Raw genomic sequence first — 24,691 nt, forward strand, 5'->3', positions numbered from 1 at the left:
TCAGGTTAAGAACGGACCTCCAGAACGAATTAAGTTCTTAACCCGAGGTACCACTGTATTGAGTGCCTAACAAAGGTCTCCCCCACCCTGTTTTGTCATCACGACATCCCTGTGAGGTAGAGAGAGACAAAAGGCCGCTCAGTGAGCTTTATAGCTGGGCGGGGGGTGGATTTGAACATTGGTCTCCTTTGGCATAGTCTGAGGTGCGAACACAACACACTCCACCCCCACCCCAGGAAATGTAGTTTGTTAAGGGTGCTGAGAATTGTAGCTCTGTGAGGAGTACCGTTCCCAGGATTTTTTTGGGAAGAGGGAGCCATGCACTTTAAATGTATAGTGTGTACACAGCCCGACATTCTCTCCATTACACTACAGGGGTACATGAGAAAGTACAGTCAGCCCGCATTTAAGTCACCGGCCTTGGGATTTTCAGCGTAATATCCAGTTTGCACAATGAAATATGCTTCTGGGAGACGTGTGGGTCCCATGAACACAGACGTTTCTTTCTTCCTTTATCTGCCAATAGGAATTATGTTGGCCCGTCCCATTCTGTCCTGAAGGAAATAACTTATGTGCCCTTCTGTGGGGTGAATGGATGAAGGAATTGCCATGTATGCCAACCTTGAGCTTTTTAGGGGAAAGGTAAGAAACAATGACAGTGTCCCCCACTCATTCTCAAAGAAATGCCATTTTAAAGACCATGTTTCCTTGGTCTAAGTCACCCACCCAAAGCTGCTGTTATATATTTTACCTCTTACATCTTTCCCTAACTCTTCTGCCAACGAGCTCAGGGGGTGCCCTCAAGATGCTTTTGGACTGCAACTTCCATCAGCATCAGGAGGTGTGAAAGCGCCCTGGCTTTTATAGGCTATGTAGATGCCAGTAGCTTGAAACACATCAAGGTCGTGTCTGCACTGCAGTACACACCAGAGAGGGGGATGTCTTCACCTGTTGTAGGTAGGTAGCTGTGTTGGTCTGACGCAGTCAAAATATATAAAAAAATGTATCTGAAGTGTATCTGAAGAAGTGTGCATGCACACGAATGCTTATACCAAAAACAAACTTAGTTGGTCTCTACAACTGATTGGTTCAAAATTGGGAAAGGAGTACGACAAGGCTGTATATTGTCTCCCTGCTTATTTAACTTATATGCAGAATTCATCATGCGAAAGGCTGGGCTGGATGAATCCCAAGCCGGAATTAAGATTGCCGGAAGAAATATCAACAACCTCAGATATGCAGATGACACAACCTTGATGGCAGAAAGCGAGGAGGAATTAAAGAACCTTTTAATGAGGGTGAAAAAGGAGAGCGCAAAATGTGGTCTGAAGCTCAACATCAAAAAAACGAAGATCATGGCTACTGGGCCCATCACCTCCTGGCAAATAGACAGGGAAGAAATGGAGGCAGTGAGAGATTTTACTTTCTTGGGCTTGGGATTCATCCAGCCCAGCCTTTCGCATGATGGATTTCATGACAGCGAATGACAAACCAAGACAGCAGCATCTTTAAAAGCAGAGACATCACCTTGCCAACAAAGGTCCGTATAGTTAAAGCTATGGTTTTCCCAGTAGTGATGTATGGAAGTGAGAGCTGGACCATAAAGAAGGCTGATCGCCGAAGAATTGATGCTTTTGAATTATGATGCTGGAGGAGACTCTTGAGAGTCCCATGGACTGCAAGAAGATCAAACCTCTCCATTCTGAAGGAAATCAGCCCTGAGTGCCCACTGGAAGGACAGATCCTGAAGCTGAGGCTCCAATACTTTGGCCACCTCATGAGAAGAGAAGACTCCCTGGAAAAGACCCTGATGTTGGGAAAGATGGAGGGCACAAGGAGAAGGGGATGACAGAGGACGAGATGGTTGGACAGTGTTCTCGAAGCTACCAGCATGAGTTTGACCAAACTGCGGGAGGCAGTGGAAGACAGGAGTGCCTGGCGTGCTCTGGTCCATGGGGTCACAAAGAGTCGGACACGACTCAACGACTACAACAACAGTGTTTATGGAAGACTGTGTTTTTGGAAGACACTTTTAAAACTGTGTTTATGGAAGACAATCTTACTCTTTTAAAACTGTGTTTATGGAAGACAATCTTACTCTTTTAAAACTGTGTTTATGGAAGACAATCTTACTCAGTTACAAGTGATTGTCAAAGATCTTTCAGAATGGAAATTGTCATTACAGTGGTACCCCGGGTTAAGTACTTAATTCGTTCCGGAGATCTGTTCTTAACCTGAAACTGTTCTTAACCTGAAGCACCACTTTAGCTAATGGGCCCTCCTGCTGCTGCTGCGCCGCCGGAGCACGATTTCTGTTCTTAACCTGAAGCACTATTTCTGGGTTAGTGGAGTGTGTAACCTGAAGCGTATGTAACCCGAGGTACCACTGTATTATTATTAAAAAGGACACCTTGCATTGTGTGAGTGTGCTTTAAATCTTTGTATAACTCTGTAAATCCTTCAAGCGCCATATAACACTATTCCCTTAGCCCACGATGCTGAGGCAGGTTAAGCAAGAGAGGGGCGCCCGCCTGCATTTCTGGAAAGGCACCAGCTGCTCTCATCACGGTTTTCCTTTCTTTTTCCAAAGCGCTGTCCCTTCCCGTAACAAATAATAATAATAACAACAGTATTCTCCTGCGCAATTTCTCCTCACGCCGGCCCACTTTGCCTTTTCCCTCTCTCCCCCCAGCCCCTTGCATTTTCGCAATCGCTTTCCCTCCCCTCAGCCTCAACTCTCCTCAGAGGCATTTCCCGCGCCGAGCCCGCCGGGGCCCGCCTCTCCCGGTGGCGCGCGCGCGCACGCACAGAACTGCGTCACCCCGTTGACCCGCAGCTGGCACGTTCGGGGAGAATCTCTGATGACTCAGCGGCGGGATTCCCTCGCGCGCCCTTCTCTGACTCACGCCCGTCCCGTCCCATAAAAGCCTCGCGCCGGCTGCTGCCTGCCAGACTCATTTTTTCCCCTTCCTCTCCTGGTCGCTTTTCGTGTGGATCTTATTTTCTCTCTCTCGGGACTGAAGGTAGAGCGAAGCCCACGTTGGCAAGGATGGGGAAGCAACGGGGCTCCGTGATGCCCGTGGATCTGCTGGGCAACGCCGGTTTGCTCTGCCAGGCGTGCGGGTTCCTCCTCTGCAACCCACAGCAAGCCGAGTGTGGGCACCGCTACTGCAGGGGATGCGTGAAGAGGCTGTTCAGGTCAGTGGCAAAAAAAGGGGAAAATTGCTCCCAGGATATTTAAGGGCAAAGGCGGGGGATTCGCGATTCCCCCTCTCCATGATGTTGCTAGACTACAGGTCCCATCATCCGTGATCATTTGTCATGCTCATGGGAGTTGGAGTCCCCTAATCGTAGCTGGAGGGACGTGGGTGGCGCTGTGGGTTAAACCACAGAGCCTAGGACTTGCCGATCAGAAGGTCAGCGGTTCGAATCCCCGCGATGGGGTGAGCTCCCGTTGCTCGGTCCCTGCTCCTGCCCACTAGCAGTTCGAAAGCACGTCAAAGTGCAAGTAGATAAATAGGTACCGCTCCGGCGGGAAGGTAAACGGCGTTTCCGTGTGCTGCTCTGGTTCGCCAGAAGCGGCTTAGTCATGCTGGCCACATGACCTGGAAGCTGTATGCCGGCTCCCTCGGCCAATAAAGCGACTGGACCTAATGGTCGGGGGTCCCTTTACCTTTATGTTTAATCGTAGCTGGAGGCTTCTCAGGTGTTAGGGTCACCTGTCCAGGATTCGCAGGGCTTAGAATAACAGAATCATAGTGTTGAAAGGGACCCTGATGGGCATCATCTAGTCCAGGCTTCCTCAACCCCGGTCCTCCAGATGCTTTTTGAGACTACAATTCCTATCATCCCTGACCACTGGTCCTGCCAGCTAGGGATCATGGGAGTTGTAGGGGATCTTTTCCGCAACGTGGGACTCAAACCTTTGACCCTGAGATTAAGAGTCTCACGCTCTACTGACTGAGCTATAACTACAGTCATTGGCATTTAATTGGCAAGCCAGATCAGCTTCCTTCATCTCATAGGGTTAGCTGGATAAATCGATCTCCTATCTTCCTGCCTACCTTCTGGCTATGATGGGCATATAGAAACTGCCCCAATACCAGCTGTGGGGGAGCACCAGTGGGAGGGAGCTGCTGCCTTCCTGCCCCTTTTTGTGTGGGTCTCTGAAGCATCTGATTGGCCGCTCTGCTAAATCAAAGGCGATGGACCCTTGGCCTGACCCTGGCTCTTCTTGTCTTTTGCATTTCCTGGGAACGAAGCATCCACTTTTATTGGACTTCGTGTCTTTAGGCTGCAACCCGTTAATTGTTTGGGGCCCAGTTTCAATTGGTAACGACAGATTTGTGATGTGTTCTAGAAATGTAATTTAAAAAGAAGACTCACTTTGTTTCTTTTAATAGGATCAGGGTGTGTGAGAGTCAGGTTTCTCTCCGGTTTGCAATATTTCAGTTTGTTTTTCTGTTTTCTCAGGGAGGGGGGATAGATGCCAAGCCATATTGGCACAGCTGTGTTTATTCCTCGAGCACCTCAAATGTTGTTGTTGTCATATTCTGATTCAGCTGTGCTTGTGCGTACGCAAGATGTTGACGTGTGGTAGTCTAGGGGGCCTGTGGTTCTGAATTATGCTGACGGCACTTCCTGGCGCAGCAAGTGATTGCAGCTTTTGTAAATCTGAGCTGTGCTAAAGTGTCTTGGGGAGCTGATTCCACTCTTCAGTATCCATGAGAGCTTCTGAGCCCTCTGTCCTTATGCGCCCCACTTCATCTCCTGGAAAACTGTTCCCCAAAGGCGCCAGATATGCTTCAGACGGCCCTGAGCTCACTTGGTGATCTTGAGCGACTCAGTTCAGCCTCACATAATTGTTGCGGGCATAAAAGAGGGGCCCAGATAGGGAACCACGACACACGCTGCCCTGAGCTTCTTGGATATCAAGTGCAGGATATAAATGTGACAAATGAGCATAATGCACGGTATCCACAATACTAATGATTAAGCAATGGATGGCATTAATCTTGATGATGAACGACTGCTTCGCATATGTGGGGAGGAAGAATAAATTAGCAGAGGACACAAGGAAGAGAAGATGGAAGTAGCTATGTTTCAAATGCATCAAATATGTGTTCCTTTTATTCTCAATTGGTTTTTTTTAATGCATAAGTGTTTTATTTATTATTATTTATTGAATTTATATACCGCCCTATACCCTATTCCCTGGCAGGGTGGGATGTATATTTAATGAATAAAATTTGGAGGGTGTGTATGAAAAAGAGAGAGAGAGATTCAAAATGTAGATTTTAGAGGGTGAAGCCCATGTCAGTACTGCCTTGCAGGAAAAGAGGCTTGTGGTGCCTTTAAAGTATAGAAAATTTATTACGACATAAGTTTATTGTGGGTTACGCTCCCTTTCTGTTTCTCAGGGTTCATCCTGCTCAATTTTCTGTCCTCTTTCTCCCCACAGGGACACAGACAGGGTGGCCTGCCGGACTTGTAAGAAGGGACTGAGCCCCAAACAGGTGAGTTGTAGTAACATGATGTTCTGGAACCCGAGTCGTTTGGGTTTTCCTAGGCTTTTGGATCTTAAAGCGATATGTTGTTGTTGTTGTTGCCATCTTGGCAAATCTCAGTCAATCACTTTTGGACTCTCTTTTGCGGAAAGCAACGAACAAATTTAACAAGAAGAAAATGATAATAAGACCAGTCAGTCCCGGCCCCAAATAGCAAGAAACCCGTAAATGAATGGTCACTAAATTCCCTCTCTATAGAAGAGCCAAGGCAACTTGTTCAGTTGTGGATGTTACCTGGCGCTGCCCTGTGATCACCCTCATCCCCTAGCATGGGTCACATCTGTCTTGCCATCCTCTTTTAAAAACAGGAACTTTTTTTTAAAAAAAAGAGAGAGAAGCACAAGATATAGAAAGGGAGAAAATGAGAGAGAGGTGTGTGATGAAATTCAGAAAGGCTCCATAAGTAGAAAAGCTGAGAGGGTTTATTTAAAGAATCTGTTGCACTCCCTTCGCTGCTGCTTGACAACCTACTGCTTTCAGCATTTGCTCATTTTCTGTATGACTATGAAGGCCAGAAATCTCACCCTCCTGTCTACTAGGAACATGGTACAAGAGAGACATAGACAGCAAAACAAAAACAGAAAAACAGGAAGAAAACACCTGTCGTCCCTTTGGAGTTAAGGGTGAATCCTGGGTTCAAAAGAGTTCACAACTGTCACCCTAAAGAGGGAGCTGAGAGTCACTATTTGCGGTGCCTGCTTTTCAGCACTGACCGTGCACGTTGCCATAATTTGAGGGCGATGCGTTTAAGGCAGACTTTGCCAACCTGGTGCCCACCTGGTCTTCAGGAGCTGATGGGAGTTGCAGCTTGAAACATCAGTCTGGCACCTGGTCAGCAAAGGATGGTTAGAGGTAATGTGTACAGTGGTACCTCTGTTTGCGAATGGGATCCGTTCCGGAGCCCAGTTCACATCCTGAAGTGAATACAACCCGCGTCTGCGCAGGCCACGATTCAGCGCTTCTGTGCATGCATGTGATGTTGTTTTGAGCGTCTGTGCATGCCTGAGCGGCGAAACCCGGAAGTAACGCATTCCGTTACTTCTGGGTCGCTGTGGAGCCGCTCAACCTGAATCATATTTAACCCGAGGTATGACTGTAGTGAGGTATGACGTGGGTGGTGCTGTGGGTTAAACCACAGAGCCTAGGACTTGCCGATCAGAAGATCGGCGGTTCGAATCCCCGCAACAGGGTGAGCTCCCGTTGCTCGGTCCCTGCTCCTGCCCACCTAGCAGTTCAAAAGCACGTCAAAGTGCAAGTAGATAAATAGGTACCACTCCAGCGGGAAGGTAAACGGCATTTCTGTGCGCTGCTCTGGTTCGCCAAAAGCGGCTTAGTCATGCTGGCCACATGACCTGGAAGCTGTACGCCAGCTCCCTCAGCCAATAAAGCGAGATGAGCGCCGCAACCCCAGAGTCAGTCACGACTGGACCTAATGGCCAGGGGTCCCTTTACCTTTTTTATGACTGTAGTGTATTGGTAGAGGTAACCGTGACGGGTCAGAATCGGCGGCCAACATATTGACTCCTTCTTTTCTCTCTCTCTCTCTCCAGTTCCACACTGACAAAGCGGCAGAGAATGACGCTCTAGCCACACATGTTGCCTGCCCGAATTTTGACTGCGCTTGGACGGGGACCCTGAAATCATACCAGGTACAGTGGTTTTAAATGAAGAGAATTGCTTCCCTCTCCCTGCCGATACGCAGTGCACACGACCAGGGATGAAACGGGAGCCCAAAGCTCTTAGGGTGCCCTCTTGTGGCAATTGCAGGCATTTGACAAAACACATGCAAAACAGTCGGAAGAAAGTGTGACTGGAGGAAAAGGAGGAAGAAGTCCATAGTTGAGCTGTGCTAATATTATTGATCTGACTCTTCCTTCTGTGATCCTGTTCAGGATTCTAGCCAGCCAGTCGCTCCAGTGTTCCATTTTTTTCTTTTGCAGCTTGCTGTTCTATTATGTTGTGAACGGCCCTGAAGCTGCAGATCAAGGGCAGTATACAAATTTAATAAAAGCAATGAAGGGCAGTATACAAATTTAATAAAAGCAATAATAATTCTGTGGCAACTGAGCACATTCAGTACTTCCTTATTTATTTATTTTGTAAAACCTCAGGGTTCTCCCACAGTGGGGCCATTCTGAGTCCATTTCTGTCGGCAGCACCCGCCACCTAAGTTTGCTTTTAGGGGGAGGTGATAAGAATAATTTTGATCAGTTTTCCTAATTGAAAATTAATAAAAAAAAATTTATTTTTTAAAAAGAATAATTATGATCAGTTCAATTGGGACTCCAGTAAAACAATAGGCTGCAAACTGAATAAACCATGGGCAGGCAAACTAAGGCCTGGGGCCAGATCCGGCCCAACTGCCTTCTAAATCCGGCCTGCGGACGGTCTGGGAATCAGTGTGTTTTTACATAAGTAGAATGTGCCCTTTTATTTAAAATGCCTCTCTGGGTTATTTGTGGGGCTTGCCTGGTGTTTTTACATGAGTAGAATGTGTGCCTTTATTTAAAATGCATCTCTGGGTTATTTGTGGGACATAGGAATTTGTTCAATTTCCCCCCCAAAATATAGTCCGGCCCACCACATGGTCTGAGGGACAGTGGACTGGCCCCCTGCTGAAAAAGTTTGCTGACCCCTGGAATAAATGAAAAACAACAATAATTTGCATTAGTAAGACAATGATAATAAAGCAGAGTTAGGAATTCCTAAAAGGCATGTCTTACCACCCTCATCAAAATGCTGTTCCCAACAACAGAATGTGATACAAAGCCAGTATGTTTTGTAGCATATGGATATGCCCTTTGAAGGCTTCAGAACATGAGGTAATCCTGTAGTCGGCAGCAAACAACCTTTGCTCATTTTTCTGGCCTTGTTCTTTTGCTTTAGGAGCACGCTTGTCCCCCTGTGGCCCAGCCCGGAACCCCAAAGAAGGCTCCCCTGGCCCTTGGAGATCAAAACGTTGAGGAGATAGAACCCTGCTGGAGTGTCAATAGCACAGTCATGGTAAGTCACGTCAAGAGAACCTGCATTGCGAGGGTATATAAAGCAAGCTCAGGGCCCGTTGTGGCCCTGCACCCAGAAATGGAGCAATATGCCCTGGTGGGAACCCCTCCGTTTAAACCCTCTCCTCTCTCTCTCCCTAGGGTGGCCCTTCCATGAACGTGGAAGCCGTCCAAATGCGGGTGGAGGCGTTGGAGCTGACGGTGGTGTCTCTGCGCCGACAGCTGAACAGCCAGACGGCTGCGGTGAAGTCCCTCCAGCGCTGCTGCTCCCACTACGAGAAGCTCTTGAGGGCCTCTCAGGAAGTGTGCGCCATGGCGAAAGCGTCTGGAGAACCAGCGTCGCCCCAGCTGGCCAGCACCGACGGGACCTTGGTGTGGAAGGTGGAGAACTTCTCCAAACTTCAGAAGGATGCCAAAGCTGGGAAGAAGCGTTCCATTTACTCCCCGGCCTTTGCCACTCATCCATTCGGGTACCATCTCTGCGTCCGGCTCTACCCCGAAGGAGATGGCATTGGCCAGGGGGGCCATGTCTCGCTTTTCCTCGCCTTGGCCAAGGGGCCCTACGACGATGTCCTGCCCTGGCCTTTCCGGCAGAAGGTCACCTTCTCTCTTTTGGACCCCACACGGAGGAAGTCCCCCGTGATGGATACCTTCCTCCCGGATCCCCACAGCGTCTCCTTCCACCAGCCGCGGCAGAGGCTCAACGTGGCCAGCGGGAGTCCCCTCTTCGTCAGCCATCTTGAGATTCCTGCTTACCTCAAAGACGACACGCTCTACCTCAAAGTAGTGGTGGATAATGCAGGGATGGAAATCTGAGGACAGGAGACACTGGGGCAAGAGAACAGGGTTATTCTCTGTTCTCTCAATCCCAGTTTTGTGGTTTTCCCCTTCTCCCAAAGGCCTTTTAACTATTTTTGAAGATCTTCACCTCTTGTCATCAAATCCCTGCCCCTTTCTCTACACCACCAATGGTGTCTGCTGCAATTCCCATTCTGAAATGGGCAGTGAACTACCTCTCTAGGAAACCTAAATACTCACATGTTAGTGCTGTGGATCGTGCAATATCCATCCCTCATCCAAACTCGGGTGGAATTTTTTAGGCTTTGCGATTTTTTTCTCCCTACTTCTTAAGAGTTGCTGAAGTGTCTGGATTGGCCTTTCAGAGGTCTTGAGCGTGGTATACTGTAACGCAAACACTGACCACTGGGTACCATCGATTCTGTAATTTATTCAAGTTGCAGAATTGGAGTTTTCATACTCGGCTGCTTCGGATCTTTGAAAAATGCAATTCACTGGAAAAGACGCAGAAGGCCTGAAGATTTTCTATCGATGCCTCATCGCAATGCCATCCCACTCTGCAGATTGCGAGTGGTTGGGGAGCTGCAAATTTAGAATTTGTTACTGCTGTGGAGTTTGCTGTGTATGCTTGTGTTTTCCTGCTGCAGCTCAGCAGGCTACAGTTGAAAGTGATGTTTTGAAATATTATATATTTGTATTTATTGTTAATCAGTTCTACTGCACTTTTTAAAGACAAGGGGAATTTGCAATAACATGACAGGTGTTTTTTTCTACCTCGCTTACTTATTTATTGATGAGAATGTTGGTATTTATTTTGGAAATTGAAATAGTAAACATTATTTATTCAACGGATGGCCTGCTTATGCTGGTTTGTTGAGCAGGGGCGGGGGGGGGGGAATATGCCTAGTGAGGTAATAAGAGTAAATAATAATAATTTCCCCAACCTTCACTTACGGTCACAGGGTGGGACACAACAACATTAAAAACAGTTTTAAAACAACTTACAAACCCAGAAATTGTAGGGATTAGCTACAACGTGAACCATATACTCCGTGGAGAAAAAGGTGGGATGTACATTCAATAGGAAAGCTCTTTAAGGGACGCGGGTGGTGCTGTGGGTTAAACCACAGAGTCTAGGACTTGCCGATCAGAATGTTGGCGGTTCGAATCCCCGCAACGGGGTGAGCTCCTGTTGCTCGGTCCCTGCTCCTGCCAACCTAGCAGTTCGAAAGCACCTCAAAGTGCAAGTAGATAAAGAGGTACCGCTCTGGTGGGAAGGTAAATGGCATTTCCGTGCGCTGCTCTGGTTCGCCAGAAGCAGCTTAGTCATGCTGGCCACATGACCCGGAAGCTGTACGCCGGCTCCCTCAGCCAATAAAGCGAGCTGAGCGCCGCAACCCCAGAGTCGGCCACGACTGGACCTGATGGTCAGGGGTCTCTTTACCTTTACAAAAGTATATATCTCAAGTGTCAAAAGCCAGGTTAAAGAGGTACGTCCTCAGCATTTGCCCAAAGCTGTATTGAATAATGAAGATACCAGATGCACCTCTGTCTGCATACCAGGGTAGTGAGGGAAACTCTGAGGAGACAGCAGTGCTCTCTGAAACCCATTCATCAGGGGTCAGCAAACTTTTTCAGCAGGGGGGCGGTCCACTGTCCCTCAGATCTTGTGGGGGGCAGACTATATTTTGAAGGAAAGGAATGAACGAATTCCTGTGCCCCACAAATAACCCAGAGATGCATTTTAAATAAAAGGACACATTCTACTCACGTAACAACATGCTGATTCACAGACTGTCTGTGGGCCAGATTTAGAAGGCGATTGGGCTGGATCTGGCCGCCAGGCCTTAGGTTGCCATTAATCTTCAACCTGCAACTGGCAACTCTACAATGTCTTGGACTGGAGAGCCCCCTAGAGGCCACCTCTTGTTTCCAAGGCCAGACATATGCAATGTTAGTGTTTCTGGCATCGGTCTGCCTCGGGAGACAATGGAGTGCACCTCCAGTGGTGAAGTCAAACTGCTGTGTCGCAAGGACCGAAGTGGCATCCCTGGGGTGTAAGCCTGGGCAGTGTGTTAGGAGGTCCTGGGCTACCCAGACGACGACCCCCTTCTCGGCCTCACTGTCATGCACTGGCTGGATGCAGAGGAGTGGGGGGGGGGAGGCACTGTCAGGAGTTCAGCCTACACTCGAGCAGGACCCTGGCAGAGACACATGCCCGACTGGCATGTTCTCTCCCTCCTGGTCGATCGGGAGCTTCATAAGCTTTCTTCTGCCCGAATATCACAGCGACCGATGCCAACAGACATCGGCACACTTGGGGATCCGCAGAGGTTGCGCACCTTGCATGACAGACCTCAGCAACTCAGCATTTTGGCTAATCTACTTTATTTACATATAAACACACACGGAGCACTGCAACATGGCTCCTTCTCTCTCTAGCATCAGACAGCAAAGAGAGAAAGAACAAAGGACAATAGTCCCGCTTCACGGAACACAGTAACACAAACATCCTGTTTCCATCACTTCCCACTCTGTGGAGTCAAAACATACACCGTCATGTGATAGACAAAATCCCATGACCCCCCAGGGAAAGAAGGCTCAGAGCCAGGGGATTGGTGGTGGGACAAGGATGTATGGTCAGAGGGAGAAGAGGGAGGAGACCAGGAGAAGGAGGTGTCGGAAGCTGAAGAAGAGGCAACAGGTTTTAGTGAGCAGGAAGAGGCGGTGGCAGAGGGCAGTCCAGATTCAGAGGCAGGAGCGGAAGGAGGCAGAAGGCAGAGATGAGGCAGGCTGCTAAGAAGCCTGGGAGTCATCTCCTCCTGGTGCTGCGACCAGCTCCCCTTTCACCTGGTCTCCCAGAACATACAGAACAATGGAGAGAACGGAGCAAAGAGAGACAAGGCGAAGGAGCCTCATATTGTTTGGGAAGGACCCCGGGGGGAGGAGTCCGAGAGCAGTGGGAAGGTGGGGACTGCTCATTGGGGCAAGACCTACTGGGAAGAGCTGCTATGATCCCTAGGCCTGGGCTGTTTTGGTTTCTTTGAATAAACAGTTAACTTCTTGGGCACCAGGTGTTTTGTTGCTGACCTTCTCCTAACTTCAGTTCCTGACACTTGCTGATGAGGCCCAAGGAAAGTGGAGCACCAGCTTCGCTGCAGGAGTTTTCCTTTTCTTAGATGGGCTACCTATATCTGTCTATCTACCAATCGTATCTATCCTTACCTGGGCTTACAGTGTTGCCTTCAACAGTGTGGGCAGAACACAGCCATCACGGCCAGTACCCAAGGATAGCCTTATCCTCTATGAATTTGTCTTAATCCTTTTTTTAAAAAAAGCCTTCCAACTTGGTGGGCAGCATTACAACTTGTGGGAACATATTCCACAGTTTATGTGCTGTGTGAAGAAATACTTTCAGTTGTCCGGCTTCATTGGAAATCCATGAGTTTTAGGATTATAGGAGGAGAAAAACTCCCTATTATTTCCACACAGTACATGATTTCTTACATGCTCCCCTTTAACACGCCTTTGTTGGAAATCAGAAATATTCATCATGTACTGCATATCATCCAGTCATCTACCAGTAGCTCCTGGTCAATCTTTGGCCCACTCTGATGCAAATAACTGTTACAAATAGCCCCGGGCTGTTCTCTCTCTAGAGCCAGTGTGGTGTAGTGGTTAAGAGCGGTAGTCTTGTAATCTGGGGAACCGGGTTCGCTTCCCCGCTCCTCCACATGCAGCTGCTGGGTGACCTTGGGCCAGTCACACTTCTTTGAAGTCTCTCAGCCCCACTCACCTCACAGAGTGTTTGTTGTGGGGGAGGAAGGGAAAGGAGAATGTCAGCCGCTTTGAGACTCCTTAAAGGGAGTGAAAGGCGGGATATCAAATCCAAACTCTTCTTCTTCTTCTTCTCTCTCTCTTTTTAAATAGTTTTTATTTGATTTTGCAAATATAAAATTATAACAATGCAACCATTCACATACACATTTGCAGATTCTTCCCAATCTCTGGGCTTTCCACCTGCCCTCTGTGGGTACTATTATTAAACCTTTTCTACTGCATCTTTTCCAATAATCTACATTTTATATAACACCATTGTCTTTGTAGCACTTGCTAGCTTACAAGTGTTATTGGAATCCTGCTAATGTTTCCATCTGCTTACAGTGGTTCTCCAAGGTAAATTACAATTTTTTCCCATTCCTTATTAAAGTTTTGGTCTTCTTGGTTCCTGAGCTTTCCTGTCAGTTTTGCCATTTCAGCATAGTCCAACAATTTAATTAGCCATTCTTCTCTGGTAGGGACTATCTTCTTTCCATCTCTGAGCTAATAGCATCCGTGCTGCTGTCGTCATATAAGTGCTGGGCTGTTCTCAATAGCCTGCATCTGTAGTTTTGTTTCATGGCATGAGGTAAGTATTACCCACATTCAGTGGCGTAGCGTGGGTTGTCAGCACCCGGGGCAAGGCAAGTAATTTGCGCCCCCTAACCCATGGATTTTAGTAGGGGCAGAGAGCTGTGAGTGCGAGCGCGCGCCCCCAGATGTTGCACCCGGTGCGGCCGGGCCCCCCTGCACCCCCCACGCTACGCCACTGCCCACATTCCCCTAAATGCCTGCAGAATGGGCTGCCTTAAAGGCATAGGTGCAGGGGTCAGTTAAAAAGTTGGCACCCTTTCTATTCTGACCTTTAAAGCCCTAAATGGCCTCGGCCCACTATACCTGAAGGAACGTCTCCACCTCCATTGTTCTGCCTGGACACTGAGGTCCAGCGCCGAGGGCCTTCTGGCAGTTCCCTCATTGCGAGAAGCCAAGTTACAGGGAACCAGGCAGAGGGCCTTCTTGGTAGTGGCACCCGCCCTGTGGAACGCCCTCCCATCAGATGTCAAAGAGATAAACAACTACCAGACTTTTAGAAGACATCTGAAGGCAGCCCTGTTTAGGGAAGCTTTTAATGTTTGACGGACTATAGTATTTTAATATTTTGTTGGAAGCCGCCCAGAGTGTTTCTCCGATGAAAATAGGGACATCCCATTCCATAATAATTTTACAATTTATACCCCACACATCTGACTGGGTTGCCCCAGCCGCTCTGGGTGGCTTCTAACATATATAAAAACATAATAAAACATTAAACATTAAAAAAAGTTCCCTATACAGGTTTTCCGTCAGACAGCTCAGGGGTCAAAGAACTTCATACCCTCCTACATTTCTCCAATGAACATAGGGACATCCTAAGGAAAAGAGGGACATTCTAGGATCAAATTAAAAACTGGGATGGTTTCTCTAAATCAGGGGAAATAGGGACACTTGGAGGGTCTGTATTAAGTAATGTGTTGAATCTTCCTGAATTTTTGGATTTTTTGAAATTTTTTCTCCTGAAGGAGAAACTGTTCCTACTAGCTCTTGCCAGGTTGAAGGAAGGTTACACTTCTAGCAGAACCTATATAGCTTGATTCTGCTTGCTACAGTTTCCCTGAGTGGTTTTTTAAAGATGTGAGCAGTACATTTTTTAAAGCATGGGGTGCAAACACCATCAATTTCCACCAGATGGCAGAAGTGACTCCAGATTTAAAATACTGTAGCGATTTCTTCAAAACCAAAAATATTTACGTACTTATGTACACCAGGGGACAGCAGCGACCAAGATTTAAATGCAAGAATCCTCTTTTACAAATGAACATCATATATGCAGATATGTGTTCATACAAATAATCAGGGCCTTTGCCTATTAGATTTCCCCATTTCTAGATATTACTCTCATTTCCACCACCCAGTGAAGAAATCTGAAATACAAAATTGTGCATTTTATTAAGAGCAGCATTTATGGAAAATAAAACATTTACCCCATCCCAATGAGTTGCAGAGCAAGTTGGAAAATGTAACTTTACTGGTTTGTATCTGAATTGGATTTTAAATTGTTTTAAAAGATGGAATTGTTTTTAATTGTGTGGGTTTTGTTTTTTATATGATACAGTCGTACCTTGGTTTTCGAACAGAATGTGTTCGGCTTCTGAGGCAAAGTTCACAAACCAGAACACCTACGTCTGGGTTTGCGATGTTCGAATTCCAAGTTGTTTGTGAACTAAGCTGTTTGAAAACCAAGGCACGAGTGTAGTTTTTCAGTGTCAGAAGCTGAAGAGGCAACAGGGTTTATTTAGTGAGCAAGAAGAGGCTGTATGTCCTGATCCACACGTCAGTGTGCCATGCCCAAGCAAAGTCCGAAGTCCTAAGGCTGAAGGTCAGGAGACGAGGTTCTGGGTTAATCCAAATCCAAAGTAAGGATGCAGTCCAGCATCAAGTACAGTCCCATTGAGGTCCAGCAGCACCCAAGTTGTGGTCCGTCAACATGGGCAGTTGAGCAGATACAGCACCTGTTCAGGGAAGTTTTTAATGTGTGACATTTTAATGTACAGTGGTACCTCGGGTTAAGAACTTAATTCGTTCTGGAGGTCCGTTCTTAACCTGAAACTGTTCTTAACCTGAAGCACCACTTTAGCTAATGGGGCCTGCTGCTGCCGCCACACGATTTCTGTTCTCATCCTGAAGCAAAGTTCTTAACCTGAAGCACTATTTCTGGGTTAGCGGAGTCTGTCACCTGAAGCGTATGTAACCTGAAGCGTATGTAACCTGAAGCGTATGTAACCTGAGGCACCACTGTATTTTTAATCTTTGTTGGGAGCCGCCCAGGGTGGCTGGAGTAACCCAGTCAGATGGGCGACATATACCGTATTTTTCACTCTATAAGACGCACCAGACCACAAGACGCACCTAGTTTTAGGAGGAGGAAAACAAGAAAAAAAATATTCTGAATCTCAGTAGCCAGAACAGCAAGAGGGATCGCTGCGCAGTGAAAGCAGCAATCCCTCTTGCTGTTCTGGCTTCTGGGATAGCTGCGCAGCCTGCATTCGCTCCATAAGACACACACACATTTCCCCTTACTTTTTAGGAGGGAAAAAGTGAGTCTTATAGAGCAAAAAATACGGTAATTATTTTATTATTATTATTATTATTACTACTACTACTACTACTACTACTACTACTACTACTTATTACAGTACTAGCACCAATTTCAATTTTGTAGGTGTGTTATATAACATCTATTCGAAACTGCGGGGTGTGGTCTCACCCGTGCCTTCATTATGCTTCCTTCTCCCTCTTAATCGGGGTCTGAAATCAGTGAACCTAGCAAACTGGATCTGAACTGAGAGAAAGTGGAAGCAGTGATGGGAGAACTGACTGAGAAAGAGGCATGGGGCACTTTGGAAAGCCCTGTGCTGCAGCAGCTCTGCTGAGTGCAGGGAAGGCAAGCAAGTCAAGGCTCTTGTGTGTGTTTGTGTGTGTGTGACTTTGCTGCTTCCCTGCCCTCGCCTCCTGAGGCAGTTGCCACATTTTGCCTCAGGAAAGAGCCGGCCTTGTGAGTCAGAGTGGACAGCGTTAATTCACAGGGCGGTTTGAGAAGCGCAACGACGTTTCACACTTTCCATCGTGACTCTGGCGAATTTCTCAGGGAGGTGTTAGAACACGTCTCCCTAATCTATACGAGTCTTCCTCGCATATTGTTAAATGAATCTGGGAACAGGCTCATTGAATGAAAAAGACTTGTGGGCAATTAAACACATCCAGTAATTAGGATCACTATTAGAATTGTTACTGCATTCATTTTGAGGTTCACATAGCATGGCTCCTGACGTTTGGATATTTTGATAGTTTTATCACTTGTGCGTTTGACATCCCTGGACTCCTTTGGGGAAAAGTGTGGGATATAAATTATTATTATTATTATTATTATTATTATTATTATTATTATTATTATTATTTCATAGCCCCATTCAGAGGACAATCCAAACTAAAGATCCCCTGGGATGAATGACTTGGAATCCGGAAGATCTCTGACGCCGCTTTCCAAACTTTACATGCTGGTGACACGCTTTTTAGACATGCGTCTTTTTGCGACACAGTAATTCAGTATTACTAGCAAACTGGAGGTTAAACTAACCCCTTTCTCACCCCAGGAGGAGTGCGGGGAGCATTCGCACGGCACCCCTACACATTGCAGTCGATACACTAATGTGTTGCGACACACAGTATGGAAAACTCTCTGCTACACCATTGTAAACACCATATCCACCCACGACATAAGTCTCTTACCCTGCCTCACACGATTTCTGTTCTCATCCTGAGGTAAAGTTCTTAACCTGAGTTAAGAACTTTTCTGGGTTAGTGGAGTACCACTGAGGTACCACTGTACTCTGGTTTGCAGCTCCATTCAGCTCTTTCATATGACCTGGCAACTAGAGGAACTTACACTGGTTTTCCCAGTAATGATGTATGGAAGTGAGAGCTGGACCATAAAGAAGGCTGATTGCCGAAGAATGGATGCTTTTGAATTATGGTGCTGGAGGAGACTCTTGAGAGTCCCATGGACTGCAAGAAGATCAAAACAATCCCTTCTGAAGGAAATCAGCCCTGAGTGCTCACTGGAAGGACAGATCCTGAAGCTGAGGCTCCAGTACTTTGGCCACCTCATGAGAAGAGAAGACACTGATGTAGGGAAAGATGAAGGGCACAAGGAGAAGGGGACGACAGAGGATGAGGTGTTTGGACAGTGTTCTCGAAGCTACCAGCATGAGTTTGACCAAACTGCGGGAAGCAGTGGAAGACAGGAGTGCCTGGCGTGCTCTGGTCCATGGGGTCACAAAGAGATGGACACGACTAAATGACTAAACAACAACAACAGGAAACTGAGAAGCAGTTGGAGGGAATGTTCTTCCCCTGTGGTCTGTGGCATCTTTGAGTAGGGTAAACGACTAAACGACTAAACAACAACAAAGGTCCCCCCCGCCTCCGCCAGAATTAGGCCAGTAGCCCCACTCCTGAATGGATCTTGTAACAGGGATAATATACTCTGGCTTAATTTGAGAGCCAGGGTTGTGGAGAGGAAGTGGTCAAAACCCAAATTTCCTCATCTTTCTGGGCTTTCCCCCCCCTCCTTCCAGATCAGTGCAATGCACCAAGAAGCAGACTAGCAAGTTCCCCCCATTTCATGTGGAAGTTTTCTCGCTTTGCAGTAGCACAACAAATTATTACCAGTCCTGTGCACGAGGCCCTTGTATTTTGCTTGCCTAAAAAAACACCACCCTTGACTGTCCTAATTATAGCTCTTCCTGTCAAAGTTAGGGAGAGGCCTGGGTTGAGACAGCAGGAAGCCGCGGGGAGCCTGGAGGACGGCCGCTCTTCAGCTTTCTCTACCGAGTGGGTGTCCGCCAGTTTCTCCAGAGGAACCAGGAAGCAGAAGTAAAGAAGTGTCACTTCCTCAGAGGCTAAAAATAAAGATTTGGGTAATGGTAGCAGCTTGCCCATGTTGAACAATCGAGGAGAAGCCTTGTTTCCTCAGAGGTGCAGTTATGTAATATTAGATCCTGGGTTTATGATTTAATCTCCCTGCCCGCTCTTCTTTAGAATTGTCATGCATATTACTTCATGTAATGCACAATGTGGTATGCCAACCCTGCTGTATTGGGGGGGTTTTTTTGACACACCCTCCTGCGCATTTGGCTCATTTCTTCTTCTTTGGCGATCACTCGTAGCCAAATAAGATTCTCTTCCATAAACACGGTTTTAACAGTGAATCCGTAAGTGACTGTGGAGGCCAATTCTGGATCCACATGTCCTTCCTCAGTGGGGACATTGGTTTCCGGGTGGGAGCTGATCACGGTGTGGATTTGCCAAGCATGCCTTCCTCTTAGCACATTTCTCCTTTGTGTTCTGAGTTCGAGTGTTTTCAAAGCCCATGACACCTTTGGTAAAGGCTGTTCTTCAATTGGAGTGTTTCCCAGTTGTCAGTGTTTATACTACATTTCTTTAGATTTGTCTTGAGAGAGTTTTTAACCCTCTTTTGTTGACCACCGGCATTACGCTTTCCATTTTTAAGTTCGGACTAGAGTAGTTGCTCTGGAAGATGATAGTCAGGCACACAACATGACCAGTCCAACAAGTTGATGTTGAAGAATCATTGCTTCAATACTGATGATCTTTGCTTCTTCCAGTTCACTGGCAGTAGTTCATTAGGGTAAAAGTAAAATGACCCCTGACCATTAGGTCCAGTCGTGGCCAACTCTGGGGTTGTGGCGCTCACCTCGCTTTATCAGCCAAGGGAGACGGCGTACAGCTTCTGGGTCATGTGGCCAGCATGACTAAGCCGCTTCTGGCTAACCAGAGCAGCACACAGAAACGCCGTTTGCCTTCCCACAGGAGCTGTACCTATTTATCTACTTGCACTTTGACGTGCTTTCAAACTGCTAAGTTGGCAGGAGCAGGGACCAAGCAACGGGAGCTCACCCATCACAGGGATTCGAACTGCTGACCTTCTGATCGGCAAGTCCTAGGCTCTGTGGTTTAACCCACAGTGCCACCCGCATCCCTAATTAGTTCATTAACCCTCCCCTAATGGGGCCACTGCGTTTCTTTACCCCATAGACCCTCCCTACAACTATGAAATTTCCACAAAGGTGATATTAACAGGATCACTCTCTAATCCTTCCAAATTCATATTTGTAGGAGGCACAACTTATAAGAAAAATAATAATAATAATAATAATAATTATTATTATTATTATTATTATTATTATTATTGATACCCTGTCCACTCTGGGCGACTTACAGCACATAAAAAATGGTAAAACATTAGACATTAAAAACTACCCGATACAGGGCTGCCTTTGGATGTCTTGTAAAAGTCACATAGCTGTTTATCTCCTCGACATCTGGTGGGAGGGCGTTCCACAGGGTGGGGTGCCACCACCAAGAAGGCCCTCTGCCTGGTTCCCTGTAACCTCACTTCTCACAGGGAGGGAACCGCCAGAAGGCCCTCGGAGCTGGACCTCAGTGTCCGGGCTGAACGATGGGGGTGGAAATGCTTGTTCAGGTTTACTGGACCGTGGTTTGCTGATGTGGAGGTTCTCTGCCATGCTGCATTTGAAATGGCTAGCTATTGCCCCAGAGCATACATGGAACTTGTGCAGGTGACCATGCTTTCGATTCCCGAATGTCAGGATGGCACCATGGGGGTGGGGAGGGAAATGGAGCAAAGACAACCCTTTGATGGAGGGGGGATGACAACCATGGAAGAAAGGCAAGTGCATGTAAATGAGAGACCGCATTTGCAAGCCTCACTTCACGCCGTTGTGACCGCAGCTAAAAATACAATAAAATAAGACCGGTAGGCAAATTAAGTCAACTCTAGCTCAAACATCAAAACTATATTAAAAAAGTAAAAGAAACGAAAAGCTGTTTCCAAAGGGAGATACAAAATGGTACTCTTCCAAATAAGGACTGGCGCCTAAGACCAACAAGCTGGAGTTCCAGAGTGGAAGGCAGGAAAGGATGAACCAGAAGGAAGCACAGAGCAAGCGCACTGGAAGGAGGTGAATACATGGCCTCCCTCCTATGGTAGCCACACAATTCCCCACCTCAGGCGAAGTGAGCAAGGACAGGATGAGATGGAGAAGAAGGGAGGTGTGAAGAAAGATGTACAGTGCTACCTCGGTTTTCGAGCGCCTCGGAAGCTGAACGTTTCTGTTTTCGAACACCAAAAAGTACAGTGGTACCTCTGGTTAAGAACTTAATTCGTTCTGGAGGTCCGTTCTTAACCTGAAACTGTTCTTAACCTGAGGCACCACTTTAGCTAATGGGGCTTCCCGCTGCTGCCGCACGATTTCTGTTCTCACCCTGAGGTAAAGTTCTTAACTGGAGGTACTATTTCTGGGTTAGCGGAGTCTGTAACCTGAAGCGTCTGTAACCTGAAGCGTCTGTAAGCCGAGGTACCACTGTAATTGCTTCTGTTTTTGAATGTGCCTCTGAAGTTGAACGGCTTCCGTTGCATGTTTTTCAGTTTTCTCCATAGACTTATGTCCGACAACCGAAGTACCACTGTATATATTTGCTTCGATAAGCTGAAAGAATGCCTCCTGCTGCATTTCATACCAAGTTTCCTCTGTGCTGTAATCACCTTCTGAGGCCCGTCTCTGGAAACCTCCACTGCCTGAGGTGAGGCGGAAGGGGAGGAGGGACAGGGCCTTTTCAGTGGTTGCACCCCACCTCCAGAATTTCCTCACTGGGGTGGCTCACCTCCTTTGAGAAAAACCACTTTGAGTGCTGTTGTTTGTTTGTTTGTTTGTTTGGTTGGTTGGTTTCAATTACACCGAAAATAAATGCTATGAAATAAAAATAAACAAGTAAACATCTCACACTTTTTAATTTTCTCAGGTTGTCTAATTTTTCTTGGGCCTTCATTTCAACACGCAGGTTGGTGTTTTTTTAAAAAAATACCATTTTACTGTTTTTACTCCTTGCAGTCTGTTGTTGACTTCAGTTGTATTGAAGCAGAAGAAGTATGTTCTGTTGATGTAATACTATATCAAAATCTGTATATGAACATATATAGTCCAGTATCCAGTTCTCACAGGGGCCGACAAGATGCCTGTGGGAAGCCCAAAAGCCCAAAAGCACACACACACACACACACACACACACACACACACACACACACGACAAAATTGCCTTAGCACCAGTGATAGTGGCTGCTAAACAGGAGCCCCGGCACATACTAGTATCCTTAAAAGATCCATCTTCAACCCCAGCCAGTGCTACATGTAATAATATGTCTGCTTTCTGATTCCTTTTCCTTATTTCCCCTTTCATATCTTTTCCCACACACACTTTCTGGCTCTTTCCCCTTCTCATTTTCTGCCAACCTTTGTACTTTCTCCTTCTTAATAGCCGTAGTTGTTTCCCAGTTTCTGTTTCGTTCATTTGCCCTTGGGTTACCCTGGCAAGGAGGACGAAGGATCTCCTTGGGCGAATAGAAAATGGAATTCAGACGAGGGAAGACAGAAAAGCTTATGAGAATCAAGCAACCACTCCTTTCTGTCCAGATAACCGGTTTATAGAGTGTTCATCCTGACTGTTTTGCACAAACTCTGTTGGAGATTATATGAGGCGCACTATTAATTTGTTCTCTTTTTTCCCTGTGGAGGTTATATAACACCTTCTGTTTATAGATCACTCATCTGGGCTTGTTTGCACAGAGGCGATATGACTTCCCATCAATGGATTGTTATCCCACAACTTCTAGAGCATTTCCTCATAGCCTTCCTGCACTCTCCCCATCACTTTCCCCATTACTGCAAAAGTCTGCTGGGGGGGAAAGACACAGTGTCTCCTCCACTCTCCTGGACATATGCTTAATTAGCAATTACAAAAATCATTAATTCTACCTCTGAACTAATTGGAGACTGGATGCAGAGCGGGGTGAGTGGTATGCAGGTTGGACCAGAGTGGGTCAGCTTAATTGGGGCCCCTTGGATTGGTGCCATAAGGAGCATTTAGAAAGGGCTGTGAACAACCTTATCCGTAACATCACTTTTATCTGCTGCATTTATTATTATTTTCACTTTTACATTTATTCTTCTGATTATTTAGGGCTGCCATACATCTGGATTTCCCCAGACATATCCATACTGTAATTTGGGCGTCAGGAACTGCATCTGGGAGTGAATCGCTTTAATGTCTGAGAAAATCTGGACGTATGGCAACCCATATTGGAAGTGGCAATTTTGATTATTTCTGGGGGGGGGGCACTCTAAAACCTCAATACTTTTTGTGATTTTGCAAGAAAAGCTCGACAACTTTGCCTAAAAAAGCTCAAGAATTTTTCTGCCTGGATTTTCACTTTCTGAAATATGGCAGCCATTGTTGTTGTTGTTGTTGTTGTTTAGTCGTTTAGTCGTGTCCGACTCTTCGTGACCCCCTGGACGAGAGCACGCCAGGCACTCCTGTCTTCCACTGCCTCCCGCAGTTTGGTCAAACTCATGCTGGTAGCTTCGAGACCACTGTCCAACCATCTCGTCCTCTGTCATCCCCTTCTCCTTGTGCCCTCCATCTTTCCCAACATCAGGGTCTTTTCCAGGGAGTCTTCTCTTCTCATGAGGTGGCCAAAGTATTGGAGCCTCAGCTTCAGGATCTGTCCTTCCAGTGAGCACTCAAGGCTGATTTCCTTCAGAATGGATAGGTTTGATCTTCTTGCAGTCCATGGGACTCTCAAGAGTCTCCTCCAGCACCATAATTCAAAAGCATCAATTCTTCGGCGATCAGCCTTCTTTATGGTCCAGCTCTCACTTCCATACATCACGACTGGGAAAACCATAGCTTTGACTATACGGACCTTTGTTGGCAAGGTGATGTCTCTGCTTGCATTGTTTCATTCCATATTATTTTTGACTGGCCCTGTGCCGAAGAGGTAGTAATTAAATTGAATTAAGTTTTGAATTGGATTAATAAGCAGCAGATCAAGACACTGACCGCTGCACATCTCTCCCCCCCCCCATTTTAAAGTTAACTTGGCCTGCAAAGAAGGAACTCTGGAACTGACGTGCTGAACGCTCAAAAGCAAGAAACCACAGTTTTGCTCTTTCTGGCAAACACCTCGTAGCAGGACAGCCAGCCTGCTCCCAAAACTTTCCCTTCAGATGGCAACCAGACCGAAACTGCCAGACCTGACGCCAGACCGAAAGTGCCTTCTTCAAATGTGCAGATATGGCTTCAAAAATTAAACAGTGCAAAGATGAATTCATGGCCGTAGAGGGAAGTGATAACTCTGTGGTGAAGCACCCGCTTCACATGCAGAGCTCCCAGATTCAGTCTCTTCCAAGTGGGGCAGGGAGATGATGATGATAATAATAATAATAATAATAATAATTATTATTATTATTATTATTATTATTATTATTATTATTATTATTTTATTTATACCCCGCCCTCCCCAGCCAAGACCAGGCTCAGGGCGGCTAACAACCAATAATAAAAACAAGTTGATTAAAATACAATTTAAAAGATTAAGATACAACATTAAAACAATTAGGGAGCAATCTCTTCATAGGAGGAGAAAGAAAAAAGAAAGAGAGGGAGGGGATCAAACTGATTCTGAGCCAAAGGCCAGGTGGAACAGCTCTGTCTTACAGGCCCTGCGGAAAGAAATCAGATCCTGCAGGGCCCTGGTCTCAAGAGACAGAGCGTTCCACCAGGCCGGAGCCAGTGTTGAGAAGGCCCTGGCTCTGGTTGAGGCTAATCTAACTTCCTTAGGGCCTGGGACCTCTAGGTTGTTGCTATATATGGACCTTAAGGTCCTCCGTGGGACATATCAGGACAGGCGGTCCCGTAGGTACGAGGGTCCTAGGCCGTGAAGGGCTTTAAAAGTCAAAACCAGCACCTTAAATCTGACCCTGTACTCCACCGGGAGCCAATGCAGCTGGAAAAGCACTGGGTGAATAT

General features: G+C 46.7%; 1 protein-coding gene across 1 annotated transcript; it reads left to right on the plus strand.

Moving 5' to 3' along the window:
- The first annotated feature begins 2,850 nt into the window (after window positions 1-2,850).
- On the plus strand, window positions 2,851-9,705 carry LOC128409100 (TNF receptor-associated factor 2-like). The gene is made up of 5 exons (XM_053379315.1): window positions 2,851-3,198; window positions 5,462-5,516; window positions 7,118-7,216; window positions 8,454-8,570; window positions 8,711-9,705. The coding sequence occupies exons 1-5, from the start codon at window positions 3,050-3,052 to the stop codon at window positions 9,383-9,385; spliced, it is 1,095 nt and encodes a 364-aa protein (XP_053235290.1). The 5' UTR covers window positions 2,851-3,049; the 3' UTR covers window positions 9,386-9,705.
- The last annotated feature ends 14,986 nt before the right edge of the window (window positions 9,706-24,691 follow it).

This window comes from Podarcis raffonei, chromosome 2, assembly GCF_027172205.1.
Source record: "Podarcis raffonei isolate rPodRaf1 chromosome 2, rPodRaf1.pri, whole genome shotgun sequence".
NCBI lineage: Eukaryota > Metazoa > Chordata > Lepidosauria > Squamata > Lacertidae > Podarcis > Podarcis raffonei.